This window comes from Lynx rufus, unplaced genomic scaffold (genome assembly GCF_022079265.1).
Source record: "Lynx rufus isolate CCGP_SWC_20201006 ecotype Redwood Valley unplaced genomic scaffold, mLynRuf1.p SCAF_6, whole genome shotgun sequence".
NCBI classification, from domain to species: domain Eukaryota; kingdom Metazoa; phylum Chordata; class Mammalia; order Carnivora; family Felidae; genus Lynx; species Lynx rufus.
In genome coordinates, this window is record NW_025814878.1 from 83,473,284 (window position 1) to 83,493,902 (window position 20,619).

A 20,619-nucleotide genomic window follows, 5' to 3' on the forward strand; every position below is an offset into this window, starting at 1 on the left:
AATAGTCAGGAAGTCCCCGTAGCCTTTCATGTTCTGTGAAACAACTTACTGCAAAGATCCACCCTTCTGTCATTCGATAAGACTTTCAGATGAATCCCCTGTATACTTGTGACAAAGTCAGAAACAGACCCTCCAAATTGCTATTCGTTGTCTCAGAAATTACTAGGGCAATCGTTTGTTCCCACTGACCAGTCTGAACAAACTACTTGCTAACTTAACTTGACCAAACTTCAGTTAGGTGTCTTGCTTTCCACAGGCCCCTAAACTCTGGCCCATCCTTGAGTTTAAATATGTACTGGAAGACTAGCCAAGCACTGGAAGGTAGAACAATCCCCCCCAGAGTCGGCTGGCCACAGAGAAAGACACTTCTTGTTCAACTACCTGATCACACCATCTGCTCACCCTTCTTCCACATCTGGTTCTTTCTAGTCTTGTTGACTCTTCCCTGTAAAAGAAGAGTCCTTTCTGCCTGGCATCTGAGATGCTCCTAGATTTTACAGTTGGAGTGTTCTCCATATTGCAATAGTCTTTACAAATGAAATTTCTCCTTACCTAAGTCTCAATTTGCTTCTTGACACCTGAATATAATTGCCATTTTCATTGACTAACCAAATTTCTTCTATCTCTACATTCTGTGATTCTCACTTCTGTTGTTGCCAGCCCAGTTATGGATTTAACTACAGAAGTGTTTAGGGGAAGATGATTTTGTCATCCTAGAAAATTTTGTGCAGACTGACATGCTGAAGATATATTTGTTTTCATATTCTTCAGTGAAGTAATATTAATTTATAGAATTTAATTGATTTTGACATAGGTAACTTGAAAAAACTAAAACTTGTAACATTTTCCAAGAAGCTGAGAATGATTTAAAATTTACAATCTAAATTTTCTGAGGCAGTGGTTTATTGACTTCAACTTTTTAAAATTGTGACTGTATGTTTTTAGAGAGTTCTCTGAAGCCAGCCTGAAAGTTCAGGTTGGCCTCTCTCTTCTGTCTCCTGTTGCATATGTGCAAGTAATCACCAAACTAGTGAAACAACAACTACATTTGAAGAGGATTTGCAAGGTAAAGTGGGTGCAATAGAACCACACAATGGACTATAGAACCAAATCTATTTAAGATCGCCTGCTATTTTACTTAGCCATGCTTTTCTGCTACAATTAGCTACTGGCCTCACCACCCCCATGGCAGCTGATGATGCATGTTTTCTGTTTTATGCCTCTACTACCAGCCTGAAGAACGTCTCCATGGAATTTGTGGTTATTTGATTTGGGGACTTAATAATCTAGGAGGAAGAGTAGAAACTTCATGGTACCATGAGAATGACTCCAGAGTAGAAGAAAGAGGATGTGGGCTCTAACACTATGTGTGTTATTTACTTATGGTGATCTTATGTTGCTTAACCTCTTCTGAGTCTGTTTCTATAGAATAATTAATTCCATCTTCATGTGACAATCTTAAGGGCAAAAAGACAGTATAGGGTAATAAGAGCTTTTAATATTGAAATATTTTTACTTTCACATTTGTATTTTCCATCTTTAGTAGATTGTGAGCTACCTAAAACAGAGGCCCTATATTCTTCCATCTAGCATAGAGGCAAACATGTCATAGTTATTCAGTAAACACTTTTGGATGAGCAACTTGCTGTGAATGCATGACTGGAAGCAATGCTAAAATAAACTCCGCCAACAATTCAACAGACATTTATTGTGTGAACATTATTGTGCTGGGTCCCTTAAGAGATACAAAAATGGATCAGACATGAATCCTGCCCTCTAGGCACTTACAGTCCACCAGAGGATATCAGAAATGTGTTTAAATAACAAGGTAGAAGTTTCTTTAAAAGTTCTAAGAGAGGTACAGAAGCATTGCCATAAGAGTTAACAGGAGAAATTATTTTTAGCTTGGAGAATCATGAGAACTTTCACGAAGATGAAATATGAGGTGTACCTTGAAGCATAGAAAAAATGTGGATGTGGGGGAAGGGGAAGAGCTACCTCTCCAAGGGCCCAAAGATCTTGGCAGGTCAAGAGTACAGTGGGCTCAGGACTCAGAGGGAATGGCCCAGGGCTGTCTAAGGGGACAGCTGCGAGGCAGTTTTGGCAGAGGACGCGGATGTGCGTGTGCAGTGGAAACTTAGAAGGAGTAGACTCAAAAGAGAGCTTCCTTAAAATTAAGATTACTTGATACTTATTGACCTGCCTGTACTTTTTCCCTTCTAGATTAAAAAACAAACAAAAAGCACCACTACAACTTGGCATCTCTCTTAGAGTAACAAATAAGTTACCCTTACATTTTCAAGTATGCAATTTCTGGTTAATTTTCATACAGTGATATTGAGTTACTAGAACTGGAGAAAAATAGAAGTGAAAAAAATATAAGATTTCATTTTATGGCAGTGACTGTTGTAGCTTTACAAGAAATATTAGTCTAATATATTGAATTTGTTTTTTAAACACAGAATTTATGTTTTCAAATATATGCTTATTAAGGGTTTTTTCCAATCAAGATCTTACAGTTTGAAATGGGAAACTGCCTACATGGTTTTCATTCACTCAATGGGTCACTGAGATGGAGCTAAGCCTGAGTACACATATGTATATCTACACCTACACATAGGTCTGTACATATACATATATGTATATATATATATATATATGTGTATTTATAGACACATGAATATAGGAAGAGAATGAGAAATTGACTAAATATTTCTATCACCAGAAAGTCATCTTATAAATTTAATAAGCATTTAATATTACAATTACATTATAATTGGCATGAAGTTTATTCTATAGAAAAATCACTCCTTATGTTATATTCTGATGTTGCTTTTATTTTTTAAAATATGGTTAAAAATATATTTTTAACATCTTTACATTGAGAACATTATAAGTATCTGACAGGAATTCAGCCTGAGCTGGGCATTTTTAAGGCTCTAGCTTAGTGGTGCACTTGAGTGTTGAAGCACCTTTGTCTCTGCCTGGACTCATGGCCTTCAGGGCCGGGTCCCCCAGGTCATGGGTAGCCGGAGCCAGCTCACTTGGGTTTCTGACAGACCACAGAAGACCATGCAGCTTAGGTTTAACGACAAACTAATCTAAATAAACATTCTCGGAAGTTTGAAGACCCCGATCTCCTTTCCACTCCCTATAGTTCCTCAGCCTGGAAGTCACAATCTCATCATCCGTTAAAAGGATGGCAAAATTGCTGAAATCCTTTGTGCCATGTTTCCTTTCATGAGACTTTGAGAAAGCAGGAGACATCACCGGTGTGGCTTTCCACAACAGAGGACACTGGGGGCCCTTTTGTAGTCAGCTCACCTCAGACTTCCCACTTTTCAAACCAGAGATAAAGCGTCTACCAAACACATCCACACCCCTTTTCCTTCCACTAGAGAATATACAGGTAAGATTTTTTTAAAGTCCTGAATAAATTCATTTTTTGTGTATGCTATGAAGAACTATCGTACAAGTAGTTTCTTTTGTGAAACATGCAATGGACTTCATTACTTCTAATAAACATTTTCCCTGCATTATGTTTTGTATGGCAACGTACTGTGTCCTACCAGTAGTTGTCTTTTTGCCACAAAAATATAGAAAAAAAACATAATATTTAGGTAAGAGTATGATGGCAGATTTCTGACAAGCCCCATTTACATGGTACATTGTTCCAAAGGATGTTTGAGTAGAAAATACAGAAGCACTATACAAACCTACTATTACATTTGAGAAATCATTAGCCTCAAAGGAGTAATAACGGTATGCTATTAAAACTGTGAATACATTTTCAGTATCTGTATTGAAAAAAAAATTTATAAAGATGTAAATTTCTGTTCAACAAATCCAAAATAAAATGCACTAAAAAACTGATATGTAGACAAAAGTTTATTTACACCATACAACATTTTAAATATTTTATACACAGTTGCAGCAGAGAAAGCTACTCAGAGCTTTCTAGAGAAAACTGCAATAATAAAGATGTGAAATATATTATTCATATAAAAGTGAGATTATTACTTTATTGCATTTAAAGCAATGAAGAATGTAGCTCAACAAACATTCATTTAATGACAAAAACTTTGCTTTTATATTATAAAGTAAAAAGTGTAGTAATGGCCAAACAGACTGTTATAAACTTTAAAAACTGCATAAATATATACATTGTGCTTCATGGTGAAGTTTTTTGAAAACTAAACCATATGAAGCGGTCACAACATGAATCGTTGCTTGAGGTTTATCTATAAAGATTACCTTACAAATCCATTCCACGGGTACTTACAACACAGGATGGTCAGAACTGTACACCTGGTCCTCTCTCCACTAGCCTCACTAGTGAGAAGTTCCCACACGCAAACACCACTGACACTTGGCACATGAAGGTCCTGACAGAGCATAGTCACACTGTCCAGATAGAAATGTCAGGCTTCCCAAGTCTTAAGTGTCAGTGCAAGAAATTTTTTTATGTCCACCTCAGTCCATTTTGACTTTGTTAAACTTCTGTTTGAAAGTCACCCTCCTGCACGTCCAGAGGCAAATTCAGACACTTCTCCCACTCTGCTGGCCTCAGTTCCAAAGCGTCCTTTGCCTCTGTATCTAAGACATTGATTGTGGTGTAATGTTGGTATTCACTGGGGTTTTTGAAAGTGTCCCATGGATTCTTGTTTGGTGCTGGGTTTTCCTGTTGAGAAGAGAGGAGAGGAAAGTCATTTATCTGATGACAAGGATTGCCACTTGTTGAAGTTCCCAGGAAGACAGCATGCTTGTGACCTTAATCCAGTTTATATGATTCAGAGATGATTTGAAATTGTGGCCAGCTGCAGGAAATGGTTTTGACTTTAGTTTTCTTTCATTGAACAAACTGATGAACACCTTCTTTATGTTATTCTAAAATTTTCCACTAATCAAAGGAATGGAATCATTTTTGGAAGGAAAAGTAGATGATCGTTTGTTTTCAGTGTCTTGTGAGATGTCAGTATAGCTCTATACTCAGGTAGGAAGAAGCGTTAGTGTTAAGACTAAATGTAGAAAATTTGGGGTGCCTGGGTGGCTCAGTTGGTTTAGCGTCCAACTTTTGATTTTGGCTCAGGTCATGATCTCACGGTTCATGGGATCAGGCCCCATATAGGGCTCTGTGCTATCAGCACGGAGCCTGCTTGGGATTCTCTCTCTTCCTCTTTATCTCAAAATAAATAAACATTTAGATGTAGAAAAATTAAGTATTTTGGCTGAAGCTTTGGTGAGATAAACAAAATTTGAGGATATGTAATGGGGCATATTATGTAATACGAAAAACAGTCCCCAAACTGGCCATAACTGAATTTCATTAACTTTGCTTAGTTACATACAGATCCAAATTCAAGAAATTATCCTTTTTTAGAATATTAAAATGCTACTGTGTCCCTTGTGTAATCTATTTTCTTCCCTGCTGTAAGTTCCCCACAACTTTCTATATATTTGGGTAGCACACTAATTTAGCAAAAATCATTCTTCCCTTCAAAGAGTATAGATTTGGGGCGCCTGGGTGGCGCAGTCGGTTAAGCGTCCGACTTCAGCCAGGTCACGACCTCGCGGTCCGTGAGTTCGAGCCCCGCATCAGGCTCTGGGCTGATGGCTCAGAGCCTGGAGCCTGCTTCAGATTCTGTGTCTCCCTCTCTCTGCCCCTCCCCCGTTCATGCTCTGTCTCTCTCTGTCCCAAAAATAAATAAACATTGAAAAAAAAATTAAAAAAAAAAAAACAAAGAGTACAGATTTTTGGAAAATATATCCAGCAATATAAGGGGTTTTAAATAATGTCCACAGGCCAGCCTTCATTATGTTTCATAGTACACACCCTCTTAGTACCTAAGATTTAAGATCTGCTTAATTATGACTCCACTCAGACCTTCCATGTTGTAGGGGCTCAATAAATATGAATAGACATTATTCAAAGTTTCTATAGCCTGATATTTTGCTAAGATTTAGCAGTGAACTTATTTTACATAGTGTTATTTAAATATTTCTGTAAAATGAGGGAATTTGAATGTGATAGACTAAGCTGAATAACATCAAAGAACAAGAAGGAAATCATGACTGAATTCTCTTTAGACCAAGTTAGACTACAACACTTAACCAGCTATAATTGTTGAATGTGTCCTTTATTCCTCCCCCTTCTACCCTAAATTCTAGCCTTCAACTGACTGTAATTAATTAGCAGGGGGAACATAAAACAGGTACTGGAATGATTATCTGGGTTCCCCTGACTATATTAAAAAACATTCTCAAGTATAGATCAACAGAAGAGAAAAACTATAGAAATATTTATCATAACTAGAAATTAAATTATACCCTTCAATACATTAGATAGTTTTTAACACTTATTAGCCTTAATCATAAGGACATACAAGAAAATAGCTACTTGTTAAGACATGATAAAATTTTAACCTTTAGGATATGTGCACGGGATTAATTCTGATTTAGTCTATTATCCTAAAGTATTATGAACTGTATAGTCTTGTAACTCTTCCCTTCCCCCTCCTTCCTTGCTCCCTTCAACTAATATTTATCAGCTGCTCTGTGCTGGGCATCATATTAGACACTAGGGAGAATAAAGATGGAAAACCAACATGGCTCACTAGGAAGCATAAGATTTAAAGCCTGACATGCGCCGATCCAAATTCCAGTTGTTCTGTTTCATATGAAGGTAATTCTGAGTAATTGACTTGGTTTCCATGAACCTCAACTTTAACGTTGGCAGAACAGAGATATACTTTGTATTGTGGGCCAAAGGAATTGGCCACATGTGCAGATTACCTATATAGTGGGGTTGCAAAAACAAAAAAGTTAAGGGGCCTAGCATAACACCCAGTATTTAATAAATGGTTACTATATATAATAATACTTACCATAAGGTGTTTATAGTTAAATGAAGGTATAAAATATATAGTTATATCTGTGTCTATAATCTAGGAAAAGTGTGGAAGGAGGGCAGATAAGGGTGGAGATAAGGCTTCCTTTTATGGAAAGCATATAAACCTTTCTGAGAAAAGTGACATTAGAATTGTCATAGAAGGATGAGCTTGGTCATAAAGACGTGTGATTGGAGGTTGGGTGGCTGAACAGGCATGCATACTGAGAAGTAAAAATCCACAGAACATGCAAATAGGACCACTCTGAGAACAATTTATTTTAGTTGGAATGAAAAAGAACAGAATAACTAGGTAGAAGGTGAACTGAAAGCCAGATCATAAGGGACAATGTATTCCAGGGCACTCAATTTGGAATTTACTTTGTAGGCAACAGGGAATGGTTGAACATTTCAGGGCACTACAGTGACCTGAATAATCAATCACTGATTGAAAGGTTCACTGATGTGAATTCTGCTGAATCAAGCCACAGCAAGGATTTATCCATCTTAGACAAAGGCTGTGTCTTAAAGGAGCTTTCTGGGAATCCTTAGTTTGACAAAGTTCAATTAGTTCAGTCCTAAAAAAATTCAAGGTATCAAGGTATTTGCTCATTTGCTTTGAAAACAGGGATTTCATTATGTTTGGAACAGATGCGATTTTCCATTTATATTTTGAAGATCAAGCACCATGAATCCATGAACTAAAATGATGAGTTTAGGACTTTGTCACAATGTCTAGACTCTAATTTCACTGTATTATTGCCAATATATGACTGATTGAATTTCTGAGAGGTTCTATTACTGGGTAATAATAAGGTTGGCTTTCTTATTCATCTCCTCTGGCCTCCCACGGTATTCCCAATTGTACTGTGGTTCTTGCCATTGTTCACAAATGTGTGGACACCCTTTAGGTCTGAGGCCCATGCTGCTTTAGTTGTGAAGAGCTACTGTATCCAGCAGTAGAACTCAACCAAACAGACAACCACACATAAAAAATAAAAAAGTGAAGATAGCTTAAGGGACCTATAGGACAACATCAAGTGAAACAACATTTCAAAGTGCTGAAAGCAAAAATCCTAACCAAGAATACAAAAATAGTAAAAATAATGGCTACAGCAATTAGTTATGGAATACATACACACACAAATGTGAAATGTAACATCAAAAACATCAAATGTCGGGGGAGGCAGTTAAAATGTAGAATTTTAGAATGTGTGCAAACTTAACTTGCTATTAATGTAGACTGGCACATATATAGGCTGATACGTGTAAGTCTCATGGTAACAACAAAGCTAAAACCTATAGTAGATACATAAAATTAAAGACAAGCATCAAACCCAAGGGAAGGGAGCAAGAGAAGACAAAGGGAACAGAGAAGAACTATAAACACAGGCAGAAAACAAATTATAAAATGGCAATTAAGTACATACCTATCTGTAATGACTTTAAATGTAAATAGACTAAATTCTTCCACCAAAAGACAGAGTGGCTGAATGGATAAAAAAACAAGACACATTTATGCTGCCTATAAGAGACTCACCTCTGTTTTAAGGACACACAGGCTAAAAGTGAAGGGATGAAAAAAGTTTCACGCAAATGGAAACCACGAAAAAACTGTGGTAGCTATACTTAAGTCAGACAAAATCAACTTTAAAACAAAGACTAATAAAACACAATGGGCATTACATAATGATAAAGGGGTCAATCCAAAAGAAGATATAAATTTGTATCTATGCACCCAACCTAGAAGCATGTAAATAAATAAAGCATATATTACCACAGACCTAAAGGGAGAAATTGATAGATACAATTATACTAGGGGACTATAACACCTCACTTATATTTATGATAGATCATGCAGAAAGAAAGTCAAATATCAGCCTCAAATGACCCATTAAAGATGGATTTAATAGATACATGCAGAATACCCATTCTTCTCAAGTGCTCATGGAACATTCTCCAGGATAGGTTATTTGTTAGGCCACAAAACAAGTCTCAATAAATTTAAGAAGACCGAAATCATCTTTTTAGAACACAATTGTATGAAACGGAAAATCAGTCACAAAAATAACATCAAAGAAATAAAATACCTTGAGACAAAAATTAAAATAAAACATAATTTATGTGATACAGTAAATGCAGTTCTAAGAGTGAAGTTCACAGGGATACAGACCTACCTCAAGAAACAAGAAATATCTCAAACATTCTAACTTTACACCTTAAGGAATTAGAAAAAGAACAAAGCCCAAAGTTAGCAGAAAGAAGGAAATAAAGATCAGAGTGTAAATAAATGAAATAGAGATTAAAAAAAGACAATAGTAAAACCAATGAAACAAAGAGCTTGTTCTAAGAAAAAAAGAGAAAGGGTTCTAATAAATAAAATCAGAAATAAAAGAGGAGATGTTATAACTAATATAAAAAAAGATCATAAGAGATTACTATGAACAATTATATGCCAAATTGGACATAACAAATGTAACAAAATTGGACAGCCTAAAATAAATGAAAAAATTCCTAGAAACAGACAATTTTCCAAGACTGAATCATGAAGAAATAGAAAATGAATAGACTGATTACTAACAAGGAGATTGAATCAGTAATCAAAAACCTCCCAACAAACAAAAGTCCAGGACCAGATGGCTTTACTGGTAAATTCTATCAAGTAATCAAAGAAGATTTAATACCAATCCTTCTCAAACTCTTCCAAAAAATTGAAAAAGAAGGAGCACTTCCAAACTCATGAGGCCAGTATTACCCTGATACCAAAACTAGAAAAGGATGCCACATAAAAGGAAATTACAGGCTATTATCCCTGATGAACACAGATGTAAAAACCCTCAACAAAATATTAGCGATATGAATTTTCAGCAATACATTAAAAAGATCATTCATATACCATGATCAAGTGTACTTTATTCCAGAGACACAGATGGTTCAATGTCTGCAAATCAAACAATGTTATACACCACATTAATGAAATGAAGGATAAAAATTATATAATCACTTCAATGGATGCAGAAAAAAACACCTAAAAAATTCAACATCATTTCATAATAAAAACTCTTAACAAAGTGGTTATAGAATGAATATACCACAACATAATAAAGGCTATATATGTCAAACCCACAGCCAACATTACACTTGGTGGTGAAAAGCTAACAGCTTTTCCTCTAAGATCAAGACAAGACAAAGATGCCCACTCTTGCCACTTTTATTCAATACACTATTAGAAGTCCTAGCTGAAGCAATTAGGTAAGAAAAGGAAATAAATAACATCCACATTGGAAAAAAAACATAAAATTATGAGTAAAAAACTGTAAAGAGGTGCCTGGTGGCTCAGTCAGTTGAGCGCCCGACTTTGACTCAGGTCATGATCTCACAGTTTTTGAGTTCCAGCCCTGCATCAGGCTCACTGCACTCTGTGCTGAGCATACTTGGGATCCTCTGTCTCCCTCTCTCTCTGCCCCTTCCCTACTAGTGCCCTCTTTCTAAAAAAAAAAAAAATTGGGGCGCCTGGGTGGCGCAGTCGGTTAAGCGTCCGACTTCAGCCAGGTCACGATCTCGCGGTCTGTGAGTTCGAGCCCCGCGTCGGGCTCTGGGCTGATGGCTCAGAGCCTGGAGCCTGTTTCCGATTCTGTGTCTCCCTCTCTCTCTGCCCCTCCCCCGTTCATGCTCTGTCTCTCTCTGTCCCCAAAATAAATAAACGTTGAAAAAAAAATTTAAAAAAAAAAAATTAAAATCGAAACAAAACAAAAAAAAAAACCATAAAGAATCCACCAAAAAACTTACAACCAACAAATTCAGTAAAGTGGCAGGATACAAAATCAATACACAAAAATGTTTTGTGTTCTTGTACTCTAGCAACAAACTATTAGAGAAATCAAGAAAACAATTCAATTTACAACTCCACCAAAAAGAATAAAGTATCTAGGAATAAATAGGGGTAAGAGGTAAAAGACTTACAAAGTGAAAACTATAAGAAATTGATGAGAGATATTGTAGAAGACACAAATAAATGGAAAGATATGCCATGCTCATGGACTGGAAGAATTAATATTGTGCAAATGTCATATTACCCAAAACAATCTATAGATTTGATATAATCCCTAACAAAAGAGCAATGACATTTTTCACAGAAATAGAACAATTCTAAAATTTATATGGAACTACAAAAGATCCTAAATAGCTAAAGCAATCTGGAGTAAAAAGAACAAAGCTGGAGCCCTCATGTTCCCTGATTTCAAACTATATAGCAAAGCTATAGTAAGCAAAACAGTATAGTATTGGCATAAAAACAGACATATAGATTAATGGAACAGAATAAAGAGCTCTGAAATAAATCCATGCCTATATGTTCAATTAATTTACAACAAAAGAGGCAGGAATAGACAATGGGGGGAAGGACAGTCTCTTCAAGAAATGGTGTTGAAAGAACTGGACAGAGGCATGTGAAATAAGTAAATTGGACTACTGTCTTCTACCATATATAAAAATTAACTCAAGATGAATTAAAAACTTGGAAAATAAGATTAAAAAACATAAAACTCCAAGACGAAAACATTGGCAGAAAGCTCTTTGACACAGGTCTTGGCAACATTTTTTTTTTTTTTTTTTTGGATCTGACTCTAAAGGCAATGGTACGAAGTGGAAAAAATAAACAAATGGTACTACATCAAAATAAAAAGGTTCTGCACAGAAAAGGAAACCGTCAACTAAATACAAAATTAACTGAATGGGAGAAGATATTTGCAAATAATACATATGATGAGGTATTAACATCCAAAATATATAAAGGACTCATACACTGAATAACAACAACAGCAAAAAAATGGGCATAGGTTCTGAATACATGTTTTTCTAAAGAATATACAGATGAATAATAGGTGAGGTGCTCAACATCACTAATCAGCAGGGAAATGCAAACCAAAACCACAATGAGGTATCTCATGCTTGTGAAAATGGCTATTATCAAAAACACAAGAAATATAAAATGTTGGCAAGAATGTGGAGAAAAAGGAAAGCTTGTGCACTGTTGGTGGCAATGTCAATTGGTATAGCCACTATGGAAAACACTGTGGAGGATCCTAAGCTAAAAATAGAACCATCATATGATCCAGCAATTCCACTTCTGGGTCTTTATCTGAAGAAAATGAGAATACTGATTTGAAAAGACATTTTGCACCCTTATGTTCATTGCAACATTATTTACATAGCCAAGATATGGAAAACATCCCAAGTGTACAATTTATGGACAAATGGATAAAGAAGATGTATATATATACACACACATACACACACACAGACACAGTGAAATACTACTCATAGAGAATGAAATTTTGCCTTTTGTGACAACATGTATAGACTAGAGGTCATTATGCTTATGCAATAAGTCAGACAGACAAATACCATATGATTTTGCTTATATGTACAATAAAAAAATGAAGAAACAAAACTAATAAATTAAAAGAATAGCTTGGTTACCAGTGGGGAGGGGGTTTGGGAGAAAGTTGAAATGGGAAAAGGAGGTCAAAAGGTACACACTTCTAAGAAATAAGTCATGGAGATGTAATATACAGAATGGTGACAATAGTCAACAATATTGTATATTTCATACCTTTATATGCTGATAGGAGGAAACTAGATCAACTGGTTGACCATTTTGCATATATACAAATATCAAACCATTATGTTGTATGCCTGAAACTAATGCTGTTAATTGTCCCCCAATAAAAAAATTATAAACTCAATATAAGCCAACATACATGAAGCTTCCAACAATGCTAATTTTGGTCTTTGGCTGTATACACAGAAATGGAATGTTAGCTGAATATGAGAATTCAGGGCCAGCTGGACCACATCAGGGCCACCTGAGAATTTTCCATAGTTCATGGGTCCAGGAGCAGACTAGCTGTCACTTCTGGGCAAGTCCCTCCCTTCCTTCATCCGTCCATTTCTCTTTTCCTCCTTCCCTTTCTCTCTTCTTTCTTTCCTTCCTTCTTCCAACCTACCAATTCTGGGGACAAGGGAAAGAGAATATATTTATTCTATATTTTAAAAAAGCAAGAATTTGGAGAAGTTCCTTGGGGGAAAGAGATCTTACTGGTGAATAGTTTGTGAGACACACTCAAAATAAGAGAATTCTTTTAACACCGCCTTTTCTTTGTAGTGTGATTTAGATGTTGTCCTGCCTGGAAGCAGGGAAATGGACTAAATGGTCTTTTGGGTTCCCTTTGATTCCCCAAATTCTACATAATTACCATCATTTGCAGTGCTAGGCAGGTGTTGTGAGTTAGTAGCCAGAAAAAAAAAAGGAAAAGACTTTGAGATTTTTTGTTTTGAAAATGTCTTTCTGTATCCAATTATGCAATTTTTCATTAGCAATGTGCCACACGAATTATGACTGAATTAAGGATAATGAACTCACTCACATGTTCATTATTAATCAAAACTGAATAAGGAACTCTTTTTTTCTTCTGTTCTCAGATATTTAGGACAATAGTCAAGCAGCAATGACAACTCTATCCTTCCCACTCCTAACCTCCCAAATGATAAATATTTATAAATCTTTTCTAGAAAAGGCGTGCTGCTGCAGGGATGTAGTGTAATTAGTAGGCTATTTTGGTTGTCAGGAAACTGAGATACAGATATTTGTGCCATTAATGATTTAATACCCAGACCATACAACTAGGGGAAATTACAATCATATTATAGCAGTCAGCCAGCTGTAGCTGTTGCATAAGGCCTTCAGATTTGTAAACATAACCCTCTCCTTTTTTTAAACAAATGACGTTTCTTCAATTTATTTCAACGTTAGCTTTCAATATTCCAAAATGAGTAGCTAATGTGTTTAGGTCTAATCTCAAGGGTGCAATTCTCATTTGCCTGGCAAACTAAAAACTGACGGCCCAATATTAGGAAGAGTAGATAAGAAAGAACCACTCATTACATATAGGTGTCTTCTATATGCCCAGGATTGTGTTGATGATAACAAATAATGCATGGTTCTTGCTGTATGGAGGAAAAATAGGTTGATATAAATGTTAATTATTTACAGACTAATTAAGAGTTAAGGTCTATTGTATTTCTTATAATCTTCATTTAACAAACACAGATGGAACTATCAGAAACATTCAATAAATTAAGAGCAGCTATGTACTGATAAATTACCATGACCAGCATTGTACCAGTACTGAGAGGAATACAAGAAAAATAAAAGTATGTAAATTCTTGTTGTCATAAGCTGATGTTACTAATCAGGAAGCTAGGACTTAGATTCATAACACACATATACAAGACTCACTAGAGTTAGAAGGTGATCAAACACCACATCTCTTAGAGTGATTTATATACACCATATATATTTTGGGAGGAGGGGGAGGGCTGCAAAGTGTGTAAGGCAGAGCAAAAGCATTATTTTTGGAGTGAGGAACAGTGGAGTCAAATGGCAGTCAGGTAGAACTGATTCTCAGCTTCTTAGCTGCTTTGGAAAGTGTTATGAGAACCAAAGAAGGCATTAATTAATTATTTATTTCTATGTTTAATGTAGGAAAAATTGAGCTGGGTCACTTGCTCAAGATCAGATAGTTCTTGGTTGAGCTTTTCACTGGTATACTGATTTCTGGACTCCCCATCCAGTGCTCTCACAAATAATTACATAGCCTTTTCTGGAGCTATGACTGTGCCATGCACATGGTAACTGCAAAATACCATTTGATGAATTCCTAATACTCAGATTGTAGTAGTGCAGATGAATGAGAAGAAAATGGTTCAGTCAACAATCAAAGTCTCCAATGTTGATGTGTTTCTCAAAATTCTTGTCATAAAACAAGTGAATCTCCTGGAGACAAACCCTAATACTTTGTTTCAGGTAACAGTGTATATTCATATATATGTATATATATGAATATATATACACAGTTTATGTGTGTATACACACACATTTTATGACCTTAAAATGCCAGACATTCAAATGAAAATGGAAAAACTATTTGAGTATATGAATTAACTGACTTTTAATGATGAAAAAAGCACCAGGTGAACCTAACACATTTTTGATGTATAACTAATTCCAATTAAAGCTTATAAATGAAAATGTTTAAAATATGAATAAAAACGTTTAAAGAGTATCATTCCTAATTCCAAATACAGTTCGGAACATTATTTTTTTTTCCCCGTGTATGCCACTTTTGGGTTCACAAGACAATTAAAAGCTCCTGGAGGGCAAGGATAAGAGCTGGCATGCCACATCATCAGTGTGGTGCCGGGCACTGATGAGGCAAAGTGTACTCACCATACTGCTTGTATTTGGTATATCCCGAAATCTGTCCAAAGTTTGAAATTTCTGATTCAGCTCCTGAAAGAGTTCCATATGCCTCTTCCTTGTATGCATGACCTTCTGCAAAAGAGAACAGAATCATTCTCATTTCTAATTTGATTTATACATTTTAAAACGAGCTTTAAGATGTTCACTTTAACTAATAAGGAAAATCAAGTTTGGCAGGAACCAGGAAGTCCCCAAAGACACCAAAAATGCAAATGAGTTGCAGCCAATCCTTGTTTCCTACTCAGCACTTCTTAAACATGAAGAATTGGCTTTATTTCCACTTACAAGATTACCAAAAACATAGTTTTCTCTTGTGGGTGCATTAAAAATGTAGCAGTCATTCCTCTGTAAGATTTTCATCACTCAAAGTTAAAGCTGTTTTACAAAAAATTATAATATAAAAAAATGTTTAAAAATTTGGACTTGTAAAGCACCCAAGTCTCTCAATGTTTGTCATGGGAAATATTACTTTTTTTTATGTTTTATTTCCATAAACACTAAAATCCTAGCCGGCTGTACTAAAGGGGGAGCAAACTCCCAGGCACTGCCTTTTAAGGCTGACTCAAAGCACTAAAGTGTCTGAAATATATGTGAAACCTAAAATCTTACACTTTCCTTGAATAATGATTGAGCTTTGCAGAAGGAAAATCTGACCCATAGGTTTCATATATTTGTTCACGAGATGGTACGGAATTTTAATGAAAGGACTCAGAGCATAAATTGTGTAGCTGATGAGCTTCTCAAATCACTGATACAAATATCTTAATACTCTTCATCCCTGGTTACATCCTTGTCTCCCAACTTCATCGTAACTCAACAAATAGAGTCCTAAATAAAAATGACCTCAGGGTAAGTATCATTCACTGAATCTTTTTCTATTACAGCGCAGCTTACAGAGGAGATAATAAATCCCCTGTATTTACAAGTGTTATTTTAAGGGAGAAAATGCCTTCTTCAATTTTGGTTTTAAAAGTTAAAAGTCAATATTTCAGTGATTTTCCAAGATTGTGACTCCATGTTTGTGTAAGATTTTATAGTATTGTAAAGCATGTGCTTCATAACTCACCATTTGCTCATGTGGGTTTTGGAGGTGTATGATATTCATGCTTCAGCTATGATTTGAACATGTGGTTTATTGTTTTAATTACCAAATATTTTCAAAAGGAAAAGAAATATATCTTTGGGGGAAGATCTATAATGCCTGGTTTTCTTCTAAAAAGACACTTGTAGAGAACACTATCTCCTTGAGAAAAAAAAAGGCAAAAGAGAAATGCAAATTAAATCTTTAACATACTTGAAAAAGTCTTATTCTGTTATGCCAAATTTAATTTCCTATATTTAATGAATCTGTGTTAGGCAATACTTTGTTTAGCTAATTTGTTCTATTTTCACTAGCCTACTTTTATGAGAGAATTCCGACATTTTAAGTCTTGCTCTAACCGAATTATTTTCATCGTTGCTCCTCTTAGTTCTAGGAGTTGGCTGTTGACAAATCAGGTGGTTGAGGATGAGAACATGGCAACATTACTCATGATGAGGACATGAAACATAGCAAGCAATTACAGAGTGATTAACTTCCCATCAGTTTTGGGGAGAGTACAGGAAACAGATTTGCAGGATTTACAGAGAAACACCAGGAAAACATAATTTGACTAGCAATGGCTGATGGAGATTTATGAGAGGGAGGATTTGCGTAAGCAATTCAGTGGAGGGATTTTGAGGACCACGTAAACTGGCAAACATAATGAAATACATTCTATCCCTGGGGACTCAAATATTCCCTTGCAGTACCAGGGCCTAAGACACTGATTAAAATGCTGATTTGTGTTACAAGGGAATACCTTTAAAACAAAACTATAGTCATCAGAATATTAACTGTGGCTCTAACACTACAAATAGCGTTTTTCATAATAATGAATCTTACCATGTAGCTATTTTCTGCTAGGGTGCAGTAGGACTAAAGTCACGCTACTGACATTTCTCTAAAGATACTTTGTTCTGTCAGTTAATACATATTCATGAGCACCACAGATTGTGCTAGATGCTGAAGTAACAATGGTGCGCAAAATCCGGTACAGTCTCTCCCCTCTTACAGCTTGAGGTATGTAATGGAGGACATAGGCATTAATCACATAAGAACTCAAATACATGTTATTTTAGAACTGAGATAAGTAAAACAAATGGTGTGGCTATGAGAGTAAGTGATAGGGGAATTCGCTAAAATAAATGCAAGGGAGGCAGATTCCCAAATTTTTACATACTCTTTTTTTAAGTTGAAAATTCTCAAATCAGTTATTCTTGCATCTTGTTTGTTCTCTCTTCCATTTTATAAAATTCATAGAATTTCTAGTATAATTTTTAATCCTATGCCCTTTCCTCAGTGAGATTGTTGTTTTCCAAAGACGAGAAACACATTTTCTTGTAGTAATTGATGTTATTGGCACAGCTTCCTCATTTTAAGGTGGGCCTATGATGATTTTGTCTGTGCAGTCTCCATTTACCTTTCATCATGAGAGACCCAACTTTGCACCAGGGAGTTATGCTTTGTCATGGTGGTGGAAATGTCAGTGGAGGTCCCTTAATGTCTGCTGGCTAAGTCAGTTCATCCATATCCTTCCAACAAAGCTCTCTTCTGTTAGTCAAAGTCGCTCTATGTCTCTCGCAACCAACTATTTCTATTGGATAAAGCATGTTTAATGAAGCAAAGTGTTAAATATATCCCATGGCAATTAGGATATGTTAATTGATAGGACTTTTTATAATCCTATTGACTGAATAGGCCACAGCTGATTCTGAACTGAGCGGATTTTATTTTGAGGAGCTATGTTGCTAGAACATACTCACAAATATATATGGTGGACTCAAATTTTATATAACCAAGAAACATTTGCAATGTTCTACATAGAATGATGGAAAGAAAAATTTGGATGCTGAAATCTGGGCCCCTTCCTACCTAGATACATTAATTGCAAACACATCCTCATGCCTCAATTCTAATTTGAAATTGTCACCTTGGCACAGCCAGAAATCACCATACCAATGATGGCCTGATGGTTCTGACAGTAGTACCACATAAGAGCTGCCAATCAAGAGCTTACATATCTGTCATGGGCTCAGTTTGATTTCCATGCATGATTCCTTCTTGTTCACTGACTTAAGTACACCTTTCAGCTTTTGTAGTGGGGAAGCTTCCATTGATATGAAAGCCAGTATCACGGTGAATATTGGAGAGTTTCCAACCCAGCAATGTTTTGGGATAAAAACATGCTGTGGTTTTAGTTTCCATAAATAATAAGGGTTTCCCCTTATTTATTTGTCTGAATAATTATTTATCTGCAGCACACATGCCTTTGATGGTCTTAACCACCTAATTAGAAGTTTCTATACAATAAATCCTACTGGTCCATTTTAATGGCTACTTTTGGATTTTACTCACCTTAAGTGTCTGTTCACTTTTTTTGTTCTTTTGTGACCCAAACACATCTTGTGTCCCAAAGAAATTGATTTCTGTGAAAAACTCAATTTTCTAAAAACATTGTGAAGATGATAAAACTACACCACATGTAGATTTTCTTTTTAAATAAAAAAACATATTCTAATTGACACTATATATAAAATTCAGGTTGCTTTAGTTAAAATACCTGCCAAATAACATAGGTATCTTTTGCAGTAAAGAGAAATGCTAGGTAATGCTCTCTCGCACTCAGGTTATTATGACATGTTTTGAAGCTGTGTATGAACCCCCATCCTGAGAGGACCAGCAACCTAACTGCACAAAAGTATCTCCTGAAATAGCTTATTTCATAAAACTCTTATATTTTATTTTATGTCTTGGTAACTCAAGGGAGGCTGCCTTAATTGTTTATATAAAAGAAAAAGTGATAGGTTGTAAAGTGCCTTTATGAAATTGTAGACATTAGGCAAAAAAATCAGGGTGTGAACAAACCTGTATGTTTTCAACCTCTACCCTATCTCAGGCTCTCTTCTAGAATAAATACTTGGGACATGTCAAATCTAACAGCTCTGGGCCTGGACACACTTGAATTTAGATCTCAGTTCTATCACTTTCAAATTGTGTGGTCTGAAGCACAAAATGCCACCTCCTTGTAGCTCCAGTTTTAGTAGTCAGAATAACCTTATAGGGTTGTTCTGAAGAGTTAAAAAGGGATATAAATCATTTATCACTGGAGGACACAGGTTAGAGCCACGTAAGAAATGGTAGCCATTATTACCTTTCTCAATCCTCACAATAACCAGGAAGGTAGTAGTCATTATCACCCTTTGTTGATTAGGAGGAGACTGAAGTTCAGGTAGGCTAAGTAAAGCTCCCAAGCTTGCATCAGTGGTGAGACAGCTGGAACGCATTTTGAATCCAAAGTAAATTCTTTTTGTGTGCTGTTTAGAAACATTCCATATTCAGGGAGCACCCTCCTTTAGATTACTCAAATTTGTGATTATGCCCTATTCAGATGGAAAAGCAGGTGAAACAAACAAGGGTAGGTTCGGTGCTTTCTGTAGTAAGTCCATAAACTGGATATTGATCACCCTGCAACTGTCCCGTAAAGTACCGCAACTATGTTTTAAAGGGCTGATCTCCATATCTTGTCTCTGAACACCTTGTGGACATTTATCTTTGTATCCCTGACACCTAACACAGTGTTTGATATTTAGTAGGTGCTCAAGAAATGTCCACAGGATAAATGAAATTACTGTGACGGCATAGGTATACAGGCCAGGGAAGGTGCTTGTAACATAGAAGGCTATCTATCATAAATCTTTCCTTCTCTCCTTCCAGTTGAGGTCCCCCTGCTGAAGAGAAGACTTCTTTCATTGGCCCCGATGGAAACCCTGTCTGCTCATTCTGATGCTGTTGTGATCTCTTATTTTCCATACAAGTGGAAATAAAGGGCCTGCAGGTGGGTTTGAAACAAACTACTTGGAGGTTTTCTTTTCTAAATTCAGAAGTGTGAATCACTAAGTCTAAACTACAGATAAGATAGGCATTTCTATATGCAGAATTTTAGAAACAGATTGTTAGAAAAAGTTGGAGAATCTCTCAACTATAAACTTTAGAGTAAGGGGCCTGGAAATCATGTGCTACAGAATTTAGACACTACTTTGCCTAAATTACCTTTTCTAGCCTTAGGAATATAGACATCTATACTGTCATTGTCCATATTTACTAGTATACTCCTAGGGTTATTTTTCTTCTTTTTTGCATTGCATAGGAATCCTCAATACAGAGTGGGCTGTTGAATACCAGTCTGAAGTAAATGAAAACTAATGTTAAGGAAGCAACATACACTGCAGGAATTAATCTTGATTCTTGAAGTTGTGTTGTGAAAAGGGAATGATTTATATACCTTCCTCTGGCCAGAGCCCCAGAGTATCCCTAAGACAGAACCTGGAG

General features: G+C 36.0%; 1 protein-coding gene across 1 annotated transcript in view; it reads right to left on the reverse strand.

Moving 5' to 3' along the window:
* Positions 1–4,492: 4,492 nt before the first annotated feature.
* Positions 4,493–20,619, reverse strand: part of ADGRB3 (adhesion G protein-coupled receptor B3) — a 732,350-nt gene continuing 716,223 nt past the window's right edge. Inside the window, exons 29-30 of the mRNA XM_047102403.1 lie at positions 15,177–15,281; positions 4,493–4,681 (exon numbers count right to left, since the gene is read on the reverse strand). Of these exons, the coding sequence (XP_046958359.1) occupies positions 4,493–4,681; positions 15,177–15,281 (294 nt within the window). The remainder of the gene's footprint in view (positions 4,682–15,176; positions 15,282–20,619) is intronic.